The sequence below is a fragment of the Ceratotherium simum genome, chromosome 2, assembly GCF_057802395.1.
Source record: "Ceratotherium simum simum isolate JZ-2026a chromosome 2, ASM5780239v1, whole genome shotgun sequence".
NCBI classification, from domain to species: Eukaryota; Metazoa; Chordata; class Mammalia; order Perissodactyla; family Rhinocerotidae; genus Ceratotherium; species Ceratotherium simum.
Window position 1 is genome coordinate 43626967 of NC_141901.1, and position 19766 is coordinate 43646732.

Sequence of the window (19766 nt, forward strand, 5' to 3'; positions counted from 1 at the left end):
GCTTCCCATACTCCGGCCAGACTGGACCACTCATTCTGTTCACACCCACAGTGTTTCTCCCCATCTATGCCTTCCCTCAGGTAGTTCCCTCTGGGACTCTGCTCCATCCCCTTTTGGTAGCCATCCCTTGGTACTCATTCTTCAAAGCCCAGATCATAAGGCACTCTGAGAGTCCACTATCCCCCTGTGAGACTTCCCATCTCTGAGTCCCCCCCATGCATTTGCATGAGCATGGGCTCTGGATTCAGACACATCTGGGCTTGAACATCAGTGGCTAGTTGAGCGACCTTAGGTGCACAACTCGCGCTCACTGAACCTCAGTCTCCGTGTCTCTAAGGCAAGGAAGATAATCCCACCCACATTCTGGGGTTGTTGTTCTGGGAAGGTGAGCTCATGCATGTAAAGCCTTTGGCACTGACTGATGTGTGGCTAAAGACCAATAAAAGGTGGCAGTTGTTGTTAGAAGAGTCATCTGTGCCTTTGTCTTATCTCCCTGCTCACCCTGAATCCTTCAGGGCACACACTGCCCTATTCATCATCATTTTCTTGGAAGTGTCTCAATCAAAGCCTGGATACCCAAGCTCTTCTTTTTGGCATTTTCTTGGGTGGAGTCCTTCTCTTCCAGTTCTGTGCTTCTGAATCACGACACTAGAGGGCAGCAGGAAACCACAGACATTGTGGAAGACTGGCAGGCCATCTTGGACACTCTTCCTCTTGACTAGCCTCTTGGTGGGCCACTCGTTGTCGTTTTTTTCTTGCTTGATTGTACTCTGGTTCATTCGTGCTGGGAAAATTCCAAAAGCCTATAGGCCAAAAGCCAATCATTATAACCTTTTTGGAAGGCCTCCTCACTCCCCAACAGACATATCTTCTTTAGCTGATTAGTTCATCAAAATCAGCCAGGATCTCCTGGTACCTATTATGAGCACTTTACTATATTTCATGTTTTTAGGATTAAATGGTATGACAATGCAAAAATGCTTTGAACAATGCCTGGCACATAAGAAAGAAATCAAACCTATTTTAGTGGGCCAATTAGGGAAGTGAATAAAAGGCAACAAGGAAAACAAAGGGAGCTTCTGAATCCGAAATGTGCAGTGAGAACCATTCCTTTCATTTGCTGAGCCCTTGCTGTGTGCCAGACCCTGTCCCAAGTGCTTTTCAAATATTATTTTGGTAACTAAACCAATGCTGAAAGGTCACTATTTCTGTCTGCATTTTAACCATTGTCATGGACTGCACATTTGTGCGCCCCCTAAAAATTCCTGTGTTGAGATTCTGACCTCCAATGTGATGGTGTTAGGAAGTGGGGCCTTTGGGAGGTGATTAAGGCATGAGGGTGGAGCCCTCATGAATGGAATTAGTGCCCTTATAAAAGAGACCCTAAGGCTCCCTCCTGCCTTCCTCCACGTGAGTACACAGGAGAAGATGGCTGTCTGTGAACCAGGAGGCAGGCTCTCACCAGATAACAAATCTGCCAGTGCCTTGATCTTGGACTTCCCAGCCTCCAGGACTGTGAGAAATAAATGTTTAAGCCACCCAGTCCATGGTATTTTTGTTATAGCAGCCTGAACGGATTAAGACAACTATGAAGAAAGAGATCAGAGATGTTACATAGCTTGTCCATAATCACACAGAAAGTAAGTAGTGGAGCCAGGCTCAGTCCCAAGTTTGTCTGACTCCAACGTGCATTTTTTTAACCTCCACAATGGTGCCTCACCTGAATGGGTTGTTTTATTTGTTTGTTTATTTATTATTATTATTATTATTACCTAGTAGATTGGTCCAAATGTTTATTTCTGAGAGATAAGAGCCAAGGTTGTCTTTCCCGTATGAGATATTGTGGCATTACAATAACTTCTACTACTGGACATGACAATCTGGAGGAAATTAGAAAATGCTTAGAACTAAACAATAACATAAATACTGCATATCAGAACTCATGGGATATACAGTAAAAGCAACAGAATGAAAGAGGATTCAAGATTCAAAAGTTTTTATAGAAATGTGAAAGGTTGAAAATTAATGATCTAAAAATCTTCCATAAGAAATTAGAATTTAAAAAAATAGAAGATGCCAAGGAAAGTAGATGTAAGAAAATACTAAATATAAAATCAGAAATTAATGATATAGAAAATGAAGATACAACAGGGGAATCAACAAAGCCAAATCGATTCTTTGAAAACATGAAAAAAAATAGTTAAGACTGATAATATTGACCAGAATAAAAAAGAGAAAAAATTAATACTGGAAATAAAAAAATTGTCATGACTATAGTCAGAGCAGAAACTACAAATAAAAACAGATTTATAATAAATTAAATTTAAATGAGAAAGAAAAGTTACTAGGAAAATAATTCACAAGCAATTCTGATGCACATTCTACAGGGTCCTTAGAAGCTCCCCGGTGGGATTTAGCCCCAGGTGCCCACAGTAGCACCCACCTCAGCAACACACCCTTGGATTGACTTTCCTTCCTGTCTTGTTTTATTCTTTCTATTGTCTCTGACTTCTGCTACTTGGGGTCACTTCGCAAAATAAACTACTTGTATGCATTCTCTTGTCTCACACTATACTTCTTTGGGGGAACCAAGCTAAGACATCTCTATAAAATGTTTAAAAATTTCTGCACTGCTCTTTACATTTTTAAGTTGAAACCTAATTTTTTTACTATGTATTTAGGTAGTTCCAAAGAATATAATTTCTATATTATATATCAACATTTTTCCATAAAATTGTTTTTTACTAGTTTATGGGAAATTTTAAACATATACAAAAGTGGACAGAATAGTAGAATGAATCCCATGTTTATCACTCAGCCTTAATAATTATCAAATTATGGCTAATCTTGTTTCATTTATATCCCCACTCACTGCCCCCTCCAGCGTTCTTTTTTTTAAGTAAATTCCAGCCTCATTTCACTTCATCTGTAGATATCTCTAAATTAAGAACATTTTATTTTAAATATTATCACACTTTAAAAATACCCAAAGTATCATTTATTATGAAATATCCACTAAGTGTTCGCATTTCCAATTATCACATAAACGTCATTAATTTCCTAACAATTTACTGGTACTGAGATAAAAATAAGGTAGTTGCTTTATTATTGGCTAATCTATCTCTTAAGTTTATTTTAATCTATAGATTCCTTGTCCTTTTTTTTTTTTTTTTTTTTTTTTTTTGGTCTCCTTGGAATTTTTTACTGAAGAAACCATATTCTTTGTCATATAGAGTTTCTCGTGGTCTGGATTTTGCTGACTGCATCCCATGGTGTCATTCAACATCACATGGGCTTTGGTATGGTTTGCCTCTGTTTGTTCATATTGTGATGCTTCTTCAGGTGAGCCCTTGGACAACTGAATCCGCTCTGTCCTCACATGCAAAAAGCCTGAAGCGCCTGAGATTTTATGTCTTGTTGGAGTGGCCCTTAGCCAATGACTTACAGGCCCAGGAGTACAGAAGCCTACCTCTCTTGCCTCATGTCAATACAGCTCTGAGGTTTCTTTTACACTCTAGAGTTGTCTTGCAGGATCAGGTTGAAGCTACCCTCCGTACATCTCTGCCTGAAACCACACATCTGCATGATCTCTTCTTCCCAGTCCTGCTTCTCCTACTGCCTTACTAGTTTCTCCTGGAAGAATTGCCTTAATAAATCACTTGCAAACAAATCCTCATCTCAGGGAGTGATCTGGGAAACCCAAACAATGACAATTGTTATCAGCTGTGGTTCCAGGAAGCAGGTTCTAGTGGTGGGATTCTGAAGTTGGCTCTCTCTCTGACTAGAAAAAAACAAGAACCCCTTCTCTGGTGGTAAGTGGAGTGTTGATAGCCCTTAGCATGTTGTGGCGTTGTAATAACCACCTTTATGGTGAATTTGGGCAAGATACAGTGGAAGGTGCTGCACTGGCTTGTGCAATATATTTGACATTTGAGATATATGGAGGAAATGGTAACCATAAGGACAGTGGAACTGGTTGATTTTTGCTGGATTCTATTCATACTTTAAAGAGAAAAAATGACAAACTCAGGTCATCATTCACTATCTTAAGACATGATGTGGAAGTCAGATGTCCTCCATAATAGTGTTTAAAGGACAGATGGTACTAAACACCAGGTCTAGGACCTAATAGTAACTGTCACAGAAGGCTGAATATGCAGCATCCACATGTTTCTTATAACAAAGGCTGGGCCCTGATAGGGAAGGAATGGAACCTCAAGACTTGGGATGGGAACGTATTCATGATGTGACTGATAACACTGAATTTCATTATCCTCTGAATTTTCTCAACTTGCTGAAGTGTGCTACTCTCCTTTGGTAGAAAATATCAGTTCCCACATTCCCATTGGCTAAAGACTATGAATAGGTTTCAACTGAAGCTGATGCCTTGTAAGACAATACTTGTTTAACTCAAGATCTGCCCCACCTCCTCTCCTGGCCATTGACTCAAGTCTCAGCAGACCCAACTGGGTTAGTGCTGGTCCTAAGGGAGGAAGAATTACTCACTGAAGGACCTGCAGGACCTGGCTAATATGTACGAGCACATGGGAGAACTTACCTGGGAGAGATCTTGAGGATGTTTGACCATGGGGAGTGGAATAGGAGACTGATTGGGGCAATGTTTACTGATATAAGAGCAATACTTATAACTCGGTTCCCCAGAAACAGCCCTAATATGCTGCTGGGATGCCTTTTGGAACTTGGAAAAAGTTATGACTCACACTAAATGAGGTGGAGATACCAGAACCACCTTAACAGAGTTTCTCCTATTGAGAAAAGGATAAAAAGTTTGAGAGGTGAGTGTGTTTGAATGAATCTATTATATAACCCACAAAACCATCAACTGAGTAGGTACTTCAAGAAGGCCCAGAAGATGCTCTTTTCACCAAAGTTATAAGGAATGTTTTGGTGAGGGGGACATCACCATCACTGAGAAGCCCAATAGTGGCTGTCCTCTGTAACCTCAGGCTGAGGTAGGAAATGTTTATCAAACTGGGTGCCAATGAGGATAATAAGATTTGGGAATAGCAGAGGCTAGGTGGCATTAGTTAGCCATTAGAGTTAAGGAAGGTGTGATTACCATAACAGTCAGCAAGATTGAAATGTCAGAATGTCAACCAGGGTGTCCTGACTCACAGAGATCTAGAGCAATGGATAACAGAAGATGGCATTCCTAAGGACAAGATAGATGGGCAGTCATTAGGGATATGTAGTTGTTCCATTTATAAGGGTGATATCAGGTGTCTCAAAGCTAAATCATAATTCCTCATTCAATATCCAGTCTTGAGGTAGTTTTCAGACCCAGAACCCATTGACTGAAAAGAGACTCAAGTCCTCTTGTGGAAGGACGCTATAGCATCACATCAAGTGTATACAGTAGTGATGCACCAAATTATTTCCCAAATAACTATACTTTGCAGAAAGAGAAATATCCAGATCTTTTGAGGGTGTTGAGTGTATAGTCTGAACTGACACTAATATCAGAGGCCCCAGGGGTCATCCTAGCCTTCCTGTTAGAATTAGGGTATATTGGATCAGGTGATAAATAGAGTTCTGGCTCAGGTCCTTTTCACAATGGGTCCAAGAGAACCAAAACAGTAAATAAAAAACAAAACAACATCTTGGCAAATGGCAGATATTAGTGCCACTCTCACAGTAGTCCCCTTATACATCCCTGTTTAACTCACCAGTATAGCCCCTGAAAAAAAACAAAGGGATCATGATGAATGATTGTAATGGTTAATTATATGTGTCAACCTGGGGGGTTGTTTTTGGATGAGATTAATACTTAAATTGGTGAACTTGAGTAAAGCAGATTGATATCCACATTGTGGACATGCCTCATCCAATCAGCTAAAGATCTGAATTGAACAAAAAGATCTGCTTCCCAGTGCAAGAGAATATTCTCCAGCAGACTGCCTTTGGAATTGATCTGCATATCAACTCTCATGGCTCTCCCCCTGCCTGCCTTCAGACTGGAACTGCACCATCGGTTCTCCTAGGTCTCAAGCCTGCTGTCCCATGCTGCAGATTTGGACTTACCAGTCTCTATAATCACTTGAGCCCATTCAACATAATAAATCTCTTTCAATATATATGCACATCCTGTTGGTTCTGTTTCTCTGGAGAACCCTGACTAATACAAGGGTGATAGAGTCCCACAGACTTAACTAAGAGGTAGCCCCAATTACAGCTTCTATAATATATAGAATTCTTAATAGAGCAGATCAATACAGCCTCTAGTATGTAGTATGCAGCTTTAGATCTTATGAGTGTGTTTTTTAAATACCTAATCAAGAAGGAGAGTAAGATACAGTTTACATTCATCTAAGATGGGCAGCAATATACCTGTATGGTCCTGCCTTGGGGCTATGTTAACTCTCTTGTGCTCTGATACAATAAATTTGAGAGGACCTCAACAATCTGAACATTCTGAAAAACATCATGCTGGTCAGCTATATTAATGACATCATGTATTAGAACATCCTGAGTAGTAATTGGCAAGTAAATAGTATGTCCTGGCAAGTCACTTGTGCTTCACCAGGTAAAATACATTCTTTGTTATAACTTTAATAACTGAATAACATGTAGTGATGTTAGTTATCTCATTCATACACTTGTAATTTGTATATTCTCTCTCCCCACCACCCCGATCACTCTAGTTGGAGGTATACCAATTGTATTGGTACAGATTCTATTAAGGAGTTCCAGGGACACTTAAAGACAAGAGAGGAGACAAAAACTAGGATACTAGACTAATTGGAAACCTGGGACACCTACAGATACAACAAACATTAAACACAGACCAGCTTCTAGCCAGATTAATAGAAAACCTCACCCTAAAGGCCTATTTACATCAATGTCTATTACCTGATACATCATATCTGGCTTAAAAAAATAACTACAAGGTATGCTAAAAGGCAAACAAACAAATAAATAAAACAACACAGACTAAAAAGATGAAGCAAGCAACAGGACCTGACACAGAACCGACAAAGTTTTTGGAATTATTGAAACTGAGAATGAATGCATTAAAATTTTCCCTGGGTTAGAGTGAAACTGTGCCTGGTACCTACAAGGTTGACATGGGAAACAAAATAACCGAAGTTTCTGAGCACGTTTTGCAGAAAAACAGGAAGACCGTTGATGAGAAAGCTGCTTGCTGACAGCACCCCCCCACACACACCACCACTTGACTAAACATCGTATACGTGCATTGAGAAGCTAAAATGACCGATTGTAAACTTTAGGCATCGCAAACTAAAAATCCACCGCATGCAACACATAGAACCGCCCCCAAATTCACACATGCAACCAATGAAGAAATATTAAAGACAGTCACACTTGTGCAGAGAACTCTTAAAAACTTCAGCCCCAGTGACTTCCTACTCCCTCTCCTACCCATCACCCTAGATAAAAACCCCAACTTTTTTCCTTCAAGGAGGTGGATTTGAGTTTTTTACTCCCATCTCCTCATCTAGCTGCCTTTTGATAATAAACCTCTTTCCCTGCTACAAGCCTGACATTTTCAGTGATTGGCTATGCAGCACATCGGGTAGACAAATCTGTGTTTGTGTTTGGTTTCTTTATGAGACAAGGAATTTAAAATAACTATGATTGATATATAAGGGCTCTAATGGAAAAAGTGGACAGCATGCAAAAGCAAACAGGTAATGTAAGTAGATAAATGGAAACTCTAAGGAAGAATCAAAAGGAAATACTAGAACTCAAAAACACTTTGACAGAAATGAAGATTCTTTTATTGGGTTGATCAGTAGACTGAACAAGCTGAGGAAAGAATCAGTGATCTTGAAGACACATCAATAGAAACTTCCCAAACTGAAATGCAATGAACGAACAAAAAAAACCACAACAGAATATCTGTGGGACAATTTCAAAACGTGTAACACATGTATAACTCAAATACCAGAGAAGACAAAAGAGCAAATGGAGCAGAAGAAATATTTGAAGTGCTGAAGTCAAAGAGTTTTCCAAATTTAGTGATAGACCTTAAACAACAGATCCAGAGTGCTCAGAGAACACCAAGTATGATAAATACCAAAAAATCTACACCAAGTTTTGTTCTATTCAATGGCAGAAAACCAAAGACAAAGAGAAAATCTTTAAGAAAGCCAGAGACTAAAGAATCTCACCTATAGGGAACAAAGATAAGAATCACATCAGACTTTTCATCAGAAACCACATGAGTAAGAAGAAGGTGAATAAAATGAAGTGTTAAAAGAAGAAAACCTAGAATTCTGTGTCCAACAATATTATCCTTAATAACTGAAAGTTAAATAGAGATTTTCTCAGACAGACAAAATTATGGAAATTTATTGCCAGCAGCCCTGGTCTGCAACAAATGTTAAAAGAAGAAGGAATGTCAAAAGAAGAAGGAACATAAGACAGGTCAGAAACTCAGACCTACAGAAAGAAAGAAAGAGCAACAGAAAAGGAATAAGTGAAGGTGAAATAAAACGTTTATTTTTCGTATTCTTAGTTGATCTAATAGACAACTGTTCAAAGTAATAACAGTAACAATGTATTAGGTGAATATAGCATATGGATAAGTAATATGAATGACAGAAATATTATAAGGGATAGGAGAGAAGAATTGAAAATACTTTGTTATATACTGTGCTACCTGTGAACAGTACAGTTTTTATTTGAAATGTATTTGGATTAGTTGTAAATGTGTATTTTAAACTCTAGGGAAACCACTAAAATTTGTTTAAAAGTGAGTATAATTGGTATGCTAGCAGAGAAGATAAAATTAAATTACGTAAAATGCTCAGTTAAAACCGGAGAAGACAGAAAAAGATGAAAAGAAAAAAAATAACAAGTGCATTGAATAGAAAACAGTTCTAAACATGGTAGATAATTCAACTATATTAATAATTGCTCTAAATATAAATGGTCTAAATACACCAATTAAAGGACCAAGATTGTAACTATGGATAAAACACAGTACTCAACTACATATGGTCTGGAAGAAACCCACTTTAAATATAAAGACACCATTTTGGTGTCTAAAGCAATGGAGAAAGATATACTATGCTAGCACTAACCAAATAATAATATTTAGTAGATATACTAATTTCACACAAAGCAGACTTCAAAACAGGAAAAATATTCAGGGACAAAAAGGGACATTACACAATAAGGGGGCCAATTCTCCAAGAAAGCATAACAATTGTGTATGCACATATAAATAACATAACAAACGTGTATGCACCTAACAACAGAGCATCAATGTACATGAAGCAAAAACTGATAGAACTATGAGGAGAAAAAGACAAATCCACTACCATAGTTGGAGACTTTAGCACCTCTTTTTCAATAACTGATAGATCAAGTAAGCAGACAATCAATAAGGACCTAGTGACCTAAAAAGCACTATCAATCAACTGAATCTAATTGACATTTATAGACTACCCCAACCAACGATAGCCGAACAAACATGCACCAAGATAGACCATATTCTGGGTTGTAAAACACACCTTAAGAAATTTGAAAGAATAGAAACCATGCAAACTATGTTCTCAGACCACAATGAAATTGAACTAGAAATTAATAACAGAATGAAAATTGAAAAATCTCACAATATTTGGAGATTAAACAATACACTTATGAATAACACAAAGACCAAAGAAGAAGTCTTGAGAGAAATTAAAATATTTTGAAGTAAATGAAAATAAAATTTATCAAAATTTCTGAGATGCAGCAAAAGCGGTGCTTAGAGGGATATTTATAATATAGAATGCATGTGTTATAAAAGAAGCAAGGTCTAAAATCAACCATCTGAGACTTACCTTAAGGAACTACAGAAGGAAAAGCAATTAAGACTAAAACAAGGAGAAGAAAAAAAAATAATAAAAATTAGAGCAGAAGTCAACGAAAGTGAAAACAATTTTTAGAGAAAATCAACAAAATCAAATCTGCCCCTTCAAAAAGATCAATAAAATTGATAAATCTCTTGACAAGCTAAGAAAAAAAGAGAGAAGACATAAATTTTTAATATCAGAAAAGAAAGAGGGGTTATTACTACTGATCCCGTGAACATTAAAAGGATCCTAAAGGAATACTAAGGACAACTCTATGCCCACAATTTGATAGGTTAGATCAAATGGATGGATTCTTTGAAAAATACAAACTACCAAAATACACACAAGGAGAAATACATAAAATGAATAGGTCTATAATTATTAAATAAGTTGAATCAATAATTAACAATCTTCCAAAAAGGAAAGCATCAGGACCAGATGGTTTCACTGGTGAATTCTACCCAACATTTAAGGAAGAAATAATACTGATTCTCTAGCACTTCTGCCAGAAAATAGAAGCAAAGAGAACACTTCCTAACTTATTCCATGAGTCCAACATTACCTTCATGCTAAGAAAGGAAAACTATAGACCAATATCTCTCATGCACATAGATGTGAAAATCCTCAACAAAATACTAGCAAATCAAATCCAACGATGTATAAACAGAATTTTACACCACTATCAAGTGAGATTTATCCCAGGTATGCAAGCTGCTTCAATATTTGAAAATCGATTAATGTAATACACCACATCAACTGGCTAAAGAAAAAAATCATGATCATATTAATTGATGCAGAAAAAGTATTCAACAAAGCCTAACACCCATTCATGATAAAAATGCTCAGCAAACTAGAAATAGAGGAGAATTTCCTCATCTGGATTAAGAATATCTGCAGAAAACCTACAGCCAAAATTATACTTCATGGTAAGAAACTGGACACTTTCCCCCTAAGATGCAGAACAAGGCAATCATATACCCTCTCATCACTCCTACTCAACATCGTAATGGAAAAAAGACGTGAAAAGGAAATAAAAGCCATACAGATGTGAAGGAAGAAATAAAATTTGTTCACAGGTGTCATGATTGTCTATGTAGAAAATCCCAAAGAATCAACGATAAAAATTCTATAACTAATAGCAATTATAGCAAGATGACAGGATATAAGTTTAATATACAAAAGTCAATTATTTCCCTGTATCCCAGCAATGAACAATTGGAATTTGAAATTAAAAACACAATGTCACTTACCAAAACAATGAAATACTTAGGTAAAATCTAACAAAATATGTACAAGATCTATATGTGAAAACTATAATAGTCTGATGAAAGAAATCAAAGAGGATCTAAACAAATGGAAAGATATTCTATGATCATGGATTCAAAGACTCAGTATTGCTAAGATGTGAATTCTTCTCAAATTGATCTACAGATTCAATGCAATCTCAAACAAAATCCCAACAAGCCATTTTGAGTATCAACAGACTGATTCTAAAGTTTATATGAAAAGACAAAAGACTCAAAATAGCCAATAAAAGACTGAAAAAGAAGAACAAAGTTAGAGGACAGACCTACCCAATTTTAAGACTTACTATAAAAAGTGGTAATCAAAACATCATGATATTCGTGAAAGAATAGAACTATAGTCCAATGTAGCAGAATAGAGAATCCAGAAATAGCCCCACACAAATGTAGTCAACTGATCTTTGACAAAGGAGCAAAGGCATGTCAGTGGAGAAAGGACAGTCTTTCCAACAAGTGGTGTTAGAACAATTGAGCATTCATATACAAAAAAAATGAATTGATATCCAGACTTTACACCTTTCATAAAAATTAACTCAAAATGGATCATAGACCTAAATGTAAAATGCAAAACTATAAAATTTCTATAGTATATAATGGGAGAAAATCTAAGTGATCTTAGGTTTGTCAATGAGCTTTTAGATACAACACCAACCATGACTTCTAAAAGAAAACATTGAAAAGTTGGACTTTATTAAAATTTAAATCTGGTGTTTTATGAAAGACACTATTAAGCCACAGACTAGGAGAAAATATTTTCAAAACATATATCTGATAAACCCAATATATACAAAGAATTTTTAAAACTCAACAATAAGAAAATGAGCAACTTAATTTAAAAATGAGCAAAAGATCTGGACACCTTACCAAAGGAGATAGCAGATGGCAAATCAGTATATGAAAATATGCTTAACATCATTTGTCATTAGGGAATTGCAAATTAAAACAGTAAGATACCACTACATACCATTAGAATGGCTAAAATCCAAAAAGTTGACAACACCAAATGCTGGTGAGGATTCCAGACAACAAGAACTCTCATTCATTGCTGGTGGAATGAAAAATAGTACAGGCACTTTGGAAGAGAGTTTGCCTGTTTCTGACAAAGCTAAACATAGTCAACCATATGATCCAGCAACCGCACTCATAGGGATTTACCCAACTGATCTGAGAGCCTATGTCTATGTAAAAACCTGCACACAAAGATTTATAGCAGCTTTATTCATAATTGCCAAAAAATGGAAGCAACAAAGATGTCCTTCAATAGACAAGCAGATAAACAAACTGTGGCACATTCCTACAATGAACTATTAGTCAGTGATAAAAAGAAATGAGCTATCAAACCACAAAAAGACATGGAGAATCTTAAATGCATATTGCTAGGTCAAAGAAGCCAGTCTGAAAAGGCTATATATTGTATGATTCCACCTATATGACATTCTAGAAAGATAAAACTAGAGAGACAATATAAAGATCAGCAGTTGTCAAGGGTTCAGGGAGAGCAGGGAAGGGTTGAGTGGGTGAATTTTTTTTACAGTGAAACTATTCTCTATGAAAATGTAATGGTGGATACATATCATTATGTATTGGTCAAAACCAATAGAATTTTACAGCACAGAGTGAAACAATGTATGCAAAATTTAAAAAATTATTTGGGAAGTTTAGGAATCCTAGGAAGGAATGCAGACTGTGACAAGAGAATCTGTGTTACAGATATATGAAACAACCTCACTGGAGAGAATGACAGGAAAAGATGCTGATCTAAATAACCTTAGAAATGAGAGGAATCTATAAGACTAAAGGCAAAGGAACTGCTCTTAAGCATTGTACTATGGTTGATAAAGATATTAACATGGGGGTTCAGGTTAACTATTCTGATTCTGCTATATATGTATACTGGATGGTGGATGGTGGGCATCAGATTTATCACTGTTGGAGTCAGAACTTACAAATGAGAGAAGGGAGGAGGCTAGAATGATCTATGTGGTAAAGAATTACAGTTGGAGACATTGGTATAAACTTATGTGTAGCTTAATTTAAATACAGATGGTTACGTATACAAATGCATACACACACACATACACACACGGGTTGGTATACACACATATATTTCCTCTGTCAGCTGAGAAGGCCTAAAAGAAATGACAAACCAGTAGCAATGAGCACACCCAGTGCCCAGGTCTTGGTTTCTAATACCACATTTTTCAATAAGGTCAAACAGGGCTCCTTGAAGAAACTCTTGATTCTAGGAGCAGAGTAGGAAATATACAAGATGAACCTGGAGCATCTTGTAATGCCAGAAAGTAAGATAGTGCTTAAAAAAACAAAACAAGTGAACAAAGGAAAAAAAACAAAGAATAAGACAAAATTTAAAACTCCACATTGATGTATAACAACTGTCACAGGAGCCAACTGAAAGACCTCCCAATGGCCAAAGCTGGAACAATTTGAGCAAAAAAGAAAGTACTATCCAGGTCTTTTGTCCATTTTTAAATCAGATTATTTATTTTTTTGCTATCGAGTTTTAAGAGCTCCTTATATATTTTGGATATTAACCCTTTATCAGATACATGGTTTGCAAATATTTTTGCCATTATGTAGGTTGCCTTTTCATTTTGTTGATTGTTTCCTTTGTTGTGTAGAAACTTTTTAGATTCATGTAGTCCCATTTGTTTATTTTTGCTCTTGTTACCTGTGCTTTTGGTGTTAGATCCGAAAAAATCGTTGCCAAAGCCAATGTCAAGAGCTTTTCTGCTACGTATTCTCCTAGGAGTTTTATGTTTTCAGGTCTTCCATTTAAGTCTTTAATTTATTTGGAGTTGATCTTTGCGTATGGCTCTAAGATAAGAGTCCAATCTCATTTTTTGTGTGTACGGATATCCAGTTTTCTTAACAACATTTACTGAGGAGATTATCCTTTCTCCATTGTGTATTCTTGGTGACTTTGTCAAACATTAGTTGATCATATATGCGTGGATTTATTTCTGGGTTCTCTATTCTGTTCCATTGATCTATGTGCCTGTTTTTACGTCAATACCATACTGTTTCCAACAGGTATATTAAAAGATTCCCAACATCACTAATCAGCAGGGAAATGCAAATCAAAATTACAGTGAGGTATCACCTCATACCTGTTAAAATGGCTATTATAAAAAAGTCAAAAGCTAACAAGTGTTGGCAAAGATGTGGAGAAAAGGGAACTCTGGTACACTGTTGGGAATGTAAATTGATACAGCCATTATGGAAAACAGCATGGAGGGTCCTCAAAAAGTTAAAAATAGAACTGCCATATGATCCAGCAATCCCACTCCTGTGCATATATCCAAAGGAAATGAAATCACTACTTTGAAGAGATATCTGCCCTCCCATGTTCATTGCAGTATTATTCACAATAGCCAAGACATGGAAATAACCTAAATGTCAATGGATGAATAGATAAGGAAAATGTAGTATATAACATAATATTATATATATAATATTATATTATATTACATTTAATGTGATATTTAATAATGCATAATTATATATATATATTATTTATCCTTAAAAAGGAAAAAAAAACCTTGCTATTTGTGACCCAAAAAAGCTGAACTTACAGTAACAGAGACTAGAATGGTGGTTATCAGAGGCTGGGGTGTTGGGGGAAAAGGAAGATAAAAAAATAAAGAAAGAAAGGAGAATGATGATTGCCAGCATCTGGAGGGAGAAGGTCATGGGGAGTTATTGTTTAATGGGTGTAGAGTTTCAGTTTTTCAAAATGAAAAGAGTTCTGGAGATGAATAGCGGTGATGGTTGCACAACATGAATGTATCACTAAGCTGTACAATGATTAAGATAGTAAGTTTTATGTCATCTGTATTTTACCACCATAAAAAAAGAAAATAAATATAGTACTATTGGATTATAGCCCAAAATATAAAATAAATGTCTATGAGTCCACACTGATATAAATAAATGATCAAATAAATAGAGAGAGGGAAGACATAAATTTGCTTTACAGAAAATTCCAAATAATTTATGTTGATACTTCACCCTCAATGATGGGGAGCTTAACGCCCCACTTCTTAATTGTGGGCTTTGCATAGTGACTTCCTTCCAAAGACTATAGTATAGCAGCATGGAATGTTGGACAGTAACACTACAGTGGAGAAACCTGACTCCCCACCTCAGCCAGGTGACCAAGGTGATAAATCATGTTAATAGTATGTACTCTATATAATGTGATGAAAATGGAACTTTAAGCCTGTGGTCTACCTCCTAAAAACCCTTCAGTCCAGTCTAATCATGATAAAAATATTAGACAAACCCAAGTTGAGAGATATTCTACAAAATACCTGTCCAAGACACCTCAAAACAGTCCAAGTCATCAAGAATCAGGAAAGTCTGAGAAATCGTCACAGTCAGGGAGCCTAAGGAGACAAGATAACTAAGTGTAGTGTGATATGCTAGATGGGCTCCTGGAATAGAAAAAGACATTAAGTGAAAACTAAGAAAATCAAAATAAACCATGAACTTTAGTTAATAATAATGTATGAATATTGTTTTGTTAATTATAATAATAATGTACCATACTAATGTAAGATGTTAATAATAAGGGAAACTGGGTGTAGAGTGTATGGGAACTGTCTATACTATCTTCTCAAATTTTCTGTAAATCCAAAACTGTCCCCCAAAATAAGGTTTATTTAAAAACAATCAAAACCTAAGACTTCAAAAAATTTTTTCACATACTCTGGGTGTTTCTGATTACTTCTGCTTTTGCCCCCAATCTTCCCATCCCATCCTACCCAGACTTCCTCTTAACTCTTATCCTGTTAGGAAGACTTGAGCTTGTGTTCTCATCCTCTAAGTAATGAGAGCCACTGACAAGTGTTAGTCCAAGGGGTGATGTGATTAGATTATAATTTTAAGTAGAACACCCTGTCCTCTGTGTGATTCGGGGTGGATTGCAGGGGCGTGGAGACAAGGAGCAAAGGAGACCAGATTGAAGGCCGTTGCAATAGTTCAGGTGAGAAATGATCTCAATCTGAGCTTGGGAGGTGTTGGTAAGGATAGCAAGGACTTGATCATTGGTAGGGAAGAAGAGAAGATGAGTGAAGAGTAATGATGATGTCTCTGGTTTAAGTGAATTCACAGATGGTGGTATCATTACCCAAGACAGAGGCTACCTAAGGAGGAAAGACAGTTGAGTGTTGCTGGGGTGAGTCGGAAGTAAGGGATGCTAAGTGCCTTTCAGACCTACTCAGTTTTGGTGCCTATGGAAGTCTCAATAGGGATGTCCCTGACAAATCCTTATGCCTGTGGTAAAAAAGCTTTGGGTAGCTTGAGACAACCTGCCTGAGATGATGTGGTTAAATAGTTAAAGGCAAGCGATTTCCAGGAAAGAGAGAGCCCCAAGTCCTGATGACAGCAGTAAAGGCTACAGAAATGTCAGGGAGGGTAATGGATGCAATGACCTTGGATCTGTATTTCTCCAGGCCATTCAGCAATCTTTGCCTTCCATGATTCCAGCTGGCCCAACCTCTACTTCCTTCAGTGATGCTGTCACTTTCCCCATCAGATACCAGCCCTGGAAGTCTCTCCTCTCCCCACCTTGGCCAAGTCTGCTTCTATTGTTTTCCTAAAGTCTTCCTTAACCGTGTAGGCAATCCATAACACTCTTGGAAAACAGAGAGAAAATCCAGGAAGTGACTAGAACCCCAGTGAAGCACCCTCTCTCTCCCCAACCCCTTGGCCATGAGCTAGGATTGGGCTCCGTGTATACAGTGTAAGGCAGTGCTGGACTGAAATGAATAGATCCTCTTCCCCCCAACCAGAATAACATGTCCCCTCTTCGTGAATGGCATGCGTTGCTTTCAGGTACGTGAGCAAAATTGTTTTTTGTTTTGGTTTGGTGTTGGTTTGGTTTCCTTTTAGGAAGCTTTTGAATGTATTAAGTGGTTTGGGGATCAGAATTAAGGAGGGGTCAAGATGTCTGTCCTCCTTTGGGAATTGGCCAAGAGAATCAGTGCAACTGTTGACCTACACGCAGGTTTTTATATGGTGAGAGACAGAGGAGAATAAGCCAAAGAGAATACGGGATCCCAGGATTTCCAGGATTTATTTCGTATTATTGTACATGCTCACAGATTCAGATATAATACTGAGGATGAAGTCAGAGTTACTGTAGAAACTGTCCCTCAGGCAGAGGTTCTGGCCGCCTGAGGTCGGGACTGGGCTCATTAGGGGTGAGTGCTGGGCAATAACTTCCCCTTCCCCTCAGCCCCATCAAAGACACATGCAGAAAGGCAGGGTCCAGCAGGTTCACAGATGAGGTAGGCCACCTAGGTTGGGGACCTGAGGTAAGCAAGGCCACTGACTCTCTCTTCCCTTGTATGGGGTGGCCTGAGAGACTCTGGGACACGGAGGGTGGTTACTTATGTGTGGGGGCCACTGCACCTACTGCTTCTGCTGCTGCTGCTGCTCTGCAGGGGGCAAGACTTCTTCCTTCAGTGGCTGGACTGGCTGGGTCTCTTGGACCTGGCCAGGAGCTGGGACAAACACAGGCTGCCGCCGCTGCCCCTGCTGCTGCTCTGCGGGCTCTTGCTGCTTCTCCAGGTGCTCCAGCAGCTGCTCTTCTTTCTTTTCCAGCTGTCCATCACTCTTTGCCAGCTCTTGATCCAGTTGCTGGTCCAAGAGCCTCTTGTCCTCCTCCAGCTGCTCCTTTAGCTGCTGCTCCCTTTGTGCGTTCTCCTGCTCTAGCTGCTGCGCCAGGTTTTCTGCTTTCTGATGGTCCTCATGCTGTTCCTGTTGCTGCACTTCCTGCTCCTGTAGCTCCTGCTGCTGCTGCTGATCCAGGTGCAGTTCCTGCTTCTGTGACTCTTGCTGCTGCTGCTGTTCCAGATGCTTCCCCAGATGCAGTTCTGGCTCCTGTGTCTCTTGCTGCTGCTGCTGTTCCAGGTGGGGTTTCTGCTCCTGTGCCTCTTGCTGCTGCTGTCCCAGGTGCGGTTCCTGCTCCTGTGCCTCTTGCTGCTGCTGTCCCAGGTGCGGTTCCTGCTCCTGTGCCTCTTGCTGCTGCTGCTGTCCCAGGTGCGGTTCCTGCTCCTGTGCCTCTTGCTGCTGCTGCTGTCCCAGGTGGGGTTTCTGCTCCTGTGCCTCTTGCTGCTGCTGTTCCAGGTGCGGTTTCTGCTCCTGTGCCTCTTGCTGCTGCTGTCCCAGGTGCGGTTCCTGCTCCTGTGCCTCTTGCTGCTGCTGTCCCAGGTGCGGTTCCTGCTCCTGTGCCTCTTGCTGCTGCTGCTGTCCCAGGTGCGGTTCCTGCTCCTGTGCCTCTTGCTGCTGCTGCTGTCCCAGGTGGGGTTTCTGCTCCTGTGCCTCTTGCTGCTGCTGTTCCAGGTGCGGTTTCTGCTCCTGTGCCTCTTGCTGCTGCTGTCCCAGGTGCGGTTCCTGCTCCTGTGCCTCTTGCTGCTGCTGTCCCAGGTGCGGTTCCTGCTCCTGTGCCTCTTGCTGCTGCTGCTGTCCCAGGTGGGGTTTCTGCTCCTGTGCCTCTTGCTGCTGCTGTCCCAGGTGCGGTTCCTGCTCCTGTGCCTCTTGCTGCTGCTGCTGTTCCAGGTGCGGTTTCTCCTCCTGTGCCTCTTGCTGCTGCTGCTGTTCCAGATGCTGTTCCTGCTGCTGTGGCTCCTGCTGCTGCTGCTCACAGTCTTGCTCGGGCACCCCCTTCACAAGAGTTGTGTGTTTCTCCCCGTGCTCCAAGGGGACCTCCCCTGGGAGCTCGGAGGCCACCTCCTGGCATGGGGCAGGAAGTGGAGTTGGCTGCTTCACTTGCTCCTGCTGGGTATCAGTTGGAGGAGAAACAGGCTTGAGGGGCTCCTGACTAAGGGCAGGGGGCAGGGTCACTGGCAGAGTATGTTGCTGGGACATCTTGGAAGCTGCTTTAGGTCAACCTGAAAAACAGGAGGGGTCAGAGGGGTGACTGAAGGCAGACAAGGTGGATGAATCCCAGGAAATCTGTAGCAGTGCCTGGTTTCTCAGATCCATTCTCTTCTCTTCGGGTGGGGCATTCTTCCACCCTCCCTGGGCTGTCATTCCGCAGGGTGAAGGGTGGGAATGGGGAGGGGAAGAGAAAAACTCTCCCGGGAGCCTCTTGTACCCCACAAAAGCAAACAAAGAGGTCTGTCTTCAGAGCTGCAAGGTGGGCTGGGTGCCGTTTCACCTCCTGCCCTTGCCTAATCCTTGTCTCTGTCCTTATTTCTGACCTCCACTGACCAAAGAAGAGAGATGGGTTCTAGGATTATGACAGGAAGGGGTAAGGTCCTAGGGAAAGAAAGCTCTCCTGGAAGACTCCTGGGCCCTGGAAAGTCAATAGCCCATGCCTAGAGGATCTCAGAGGTCATGGCGCGAGCCCTGGATTGGAGTCAGATGACATATTCTCAGCTTAAATCTCCCACTGAAATACTGTGTGGTTCTGGGCAAGTCACTTAGTCCCTCTGGGCCTCAGATTTCTCCTGTAAAATTAGCAGGTTGGCCCACTCAACTCCAGAGCTTCTTTCCTTCATGACCTTCTGAGCTTTAGCTGCAGTCCCAGTGCTTGCGGGAGGGGGCGGTGGCAGGGGCTGGAAGGCTGCTGAGAGTTGGAGCTGGTTCTTTCAAGTCTTGTACCTCTAAG

The 19766-nt window shown here is 39.7% G+C and overlaps 1 protein-coding gene across 1 annotated transcript; it reads right to left on the minus strand.

The window, feature by feature from the left end:
- Positions 1-557: 557 nt before the first annotated feature.
- Positions 558-19021, minus strand: IVL (involucrin). Its single transcript, XM_087417695.1, is given in 5 exon segments — positions 558-803; positions 5688-5698; positions 15460-15534; positions 17542-18601; positions 18734-19021. Coding segments are annotated over 5 exon segments (1680 nt in total).
- Between the last annotated feature and the right edge of the window lie 745 nt (positions 19022-19766).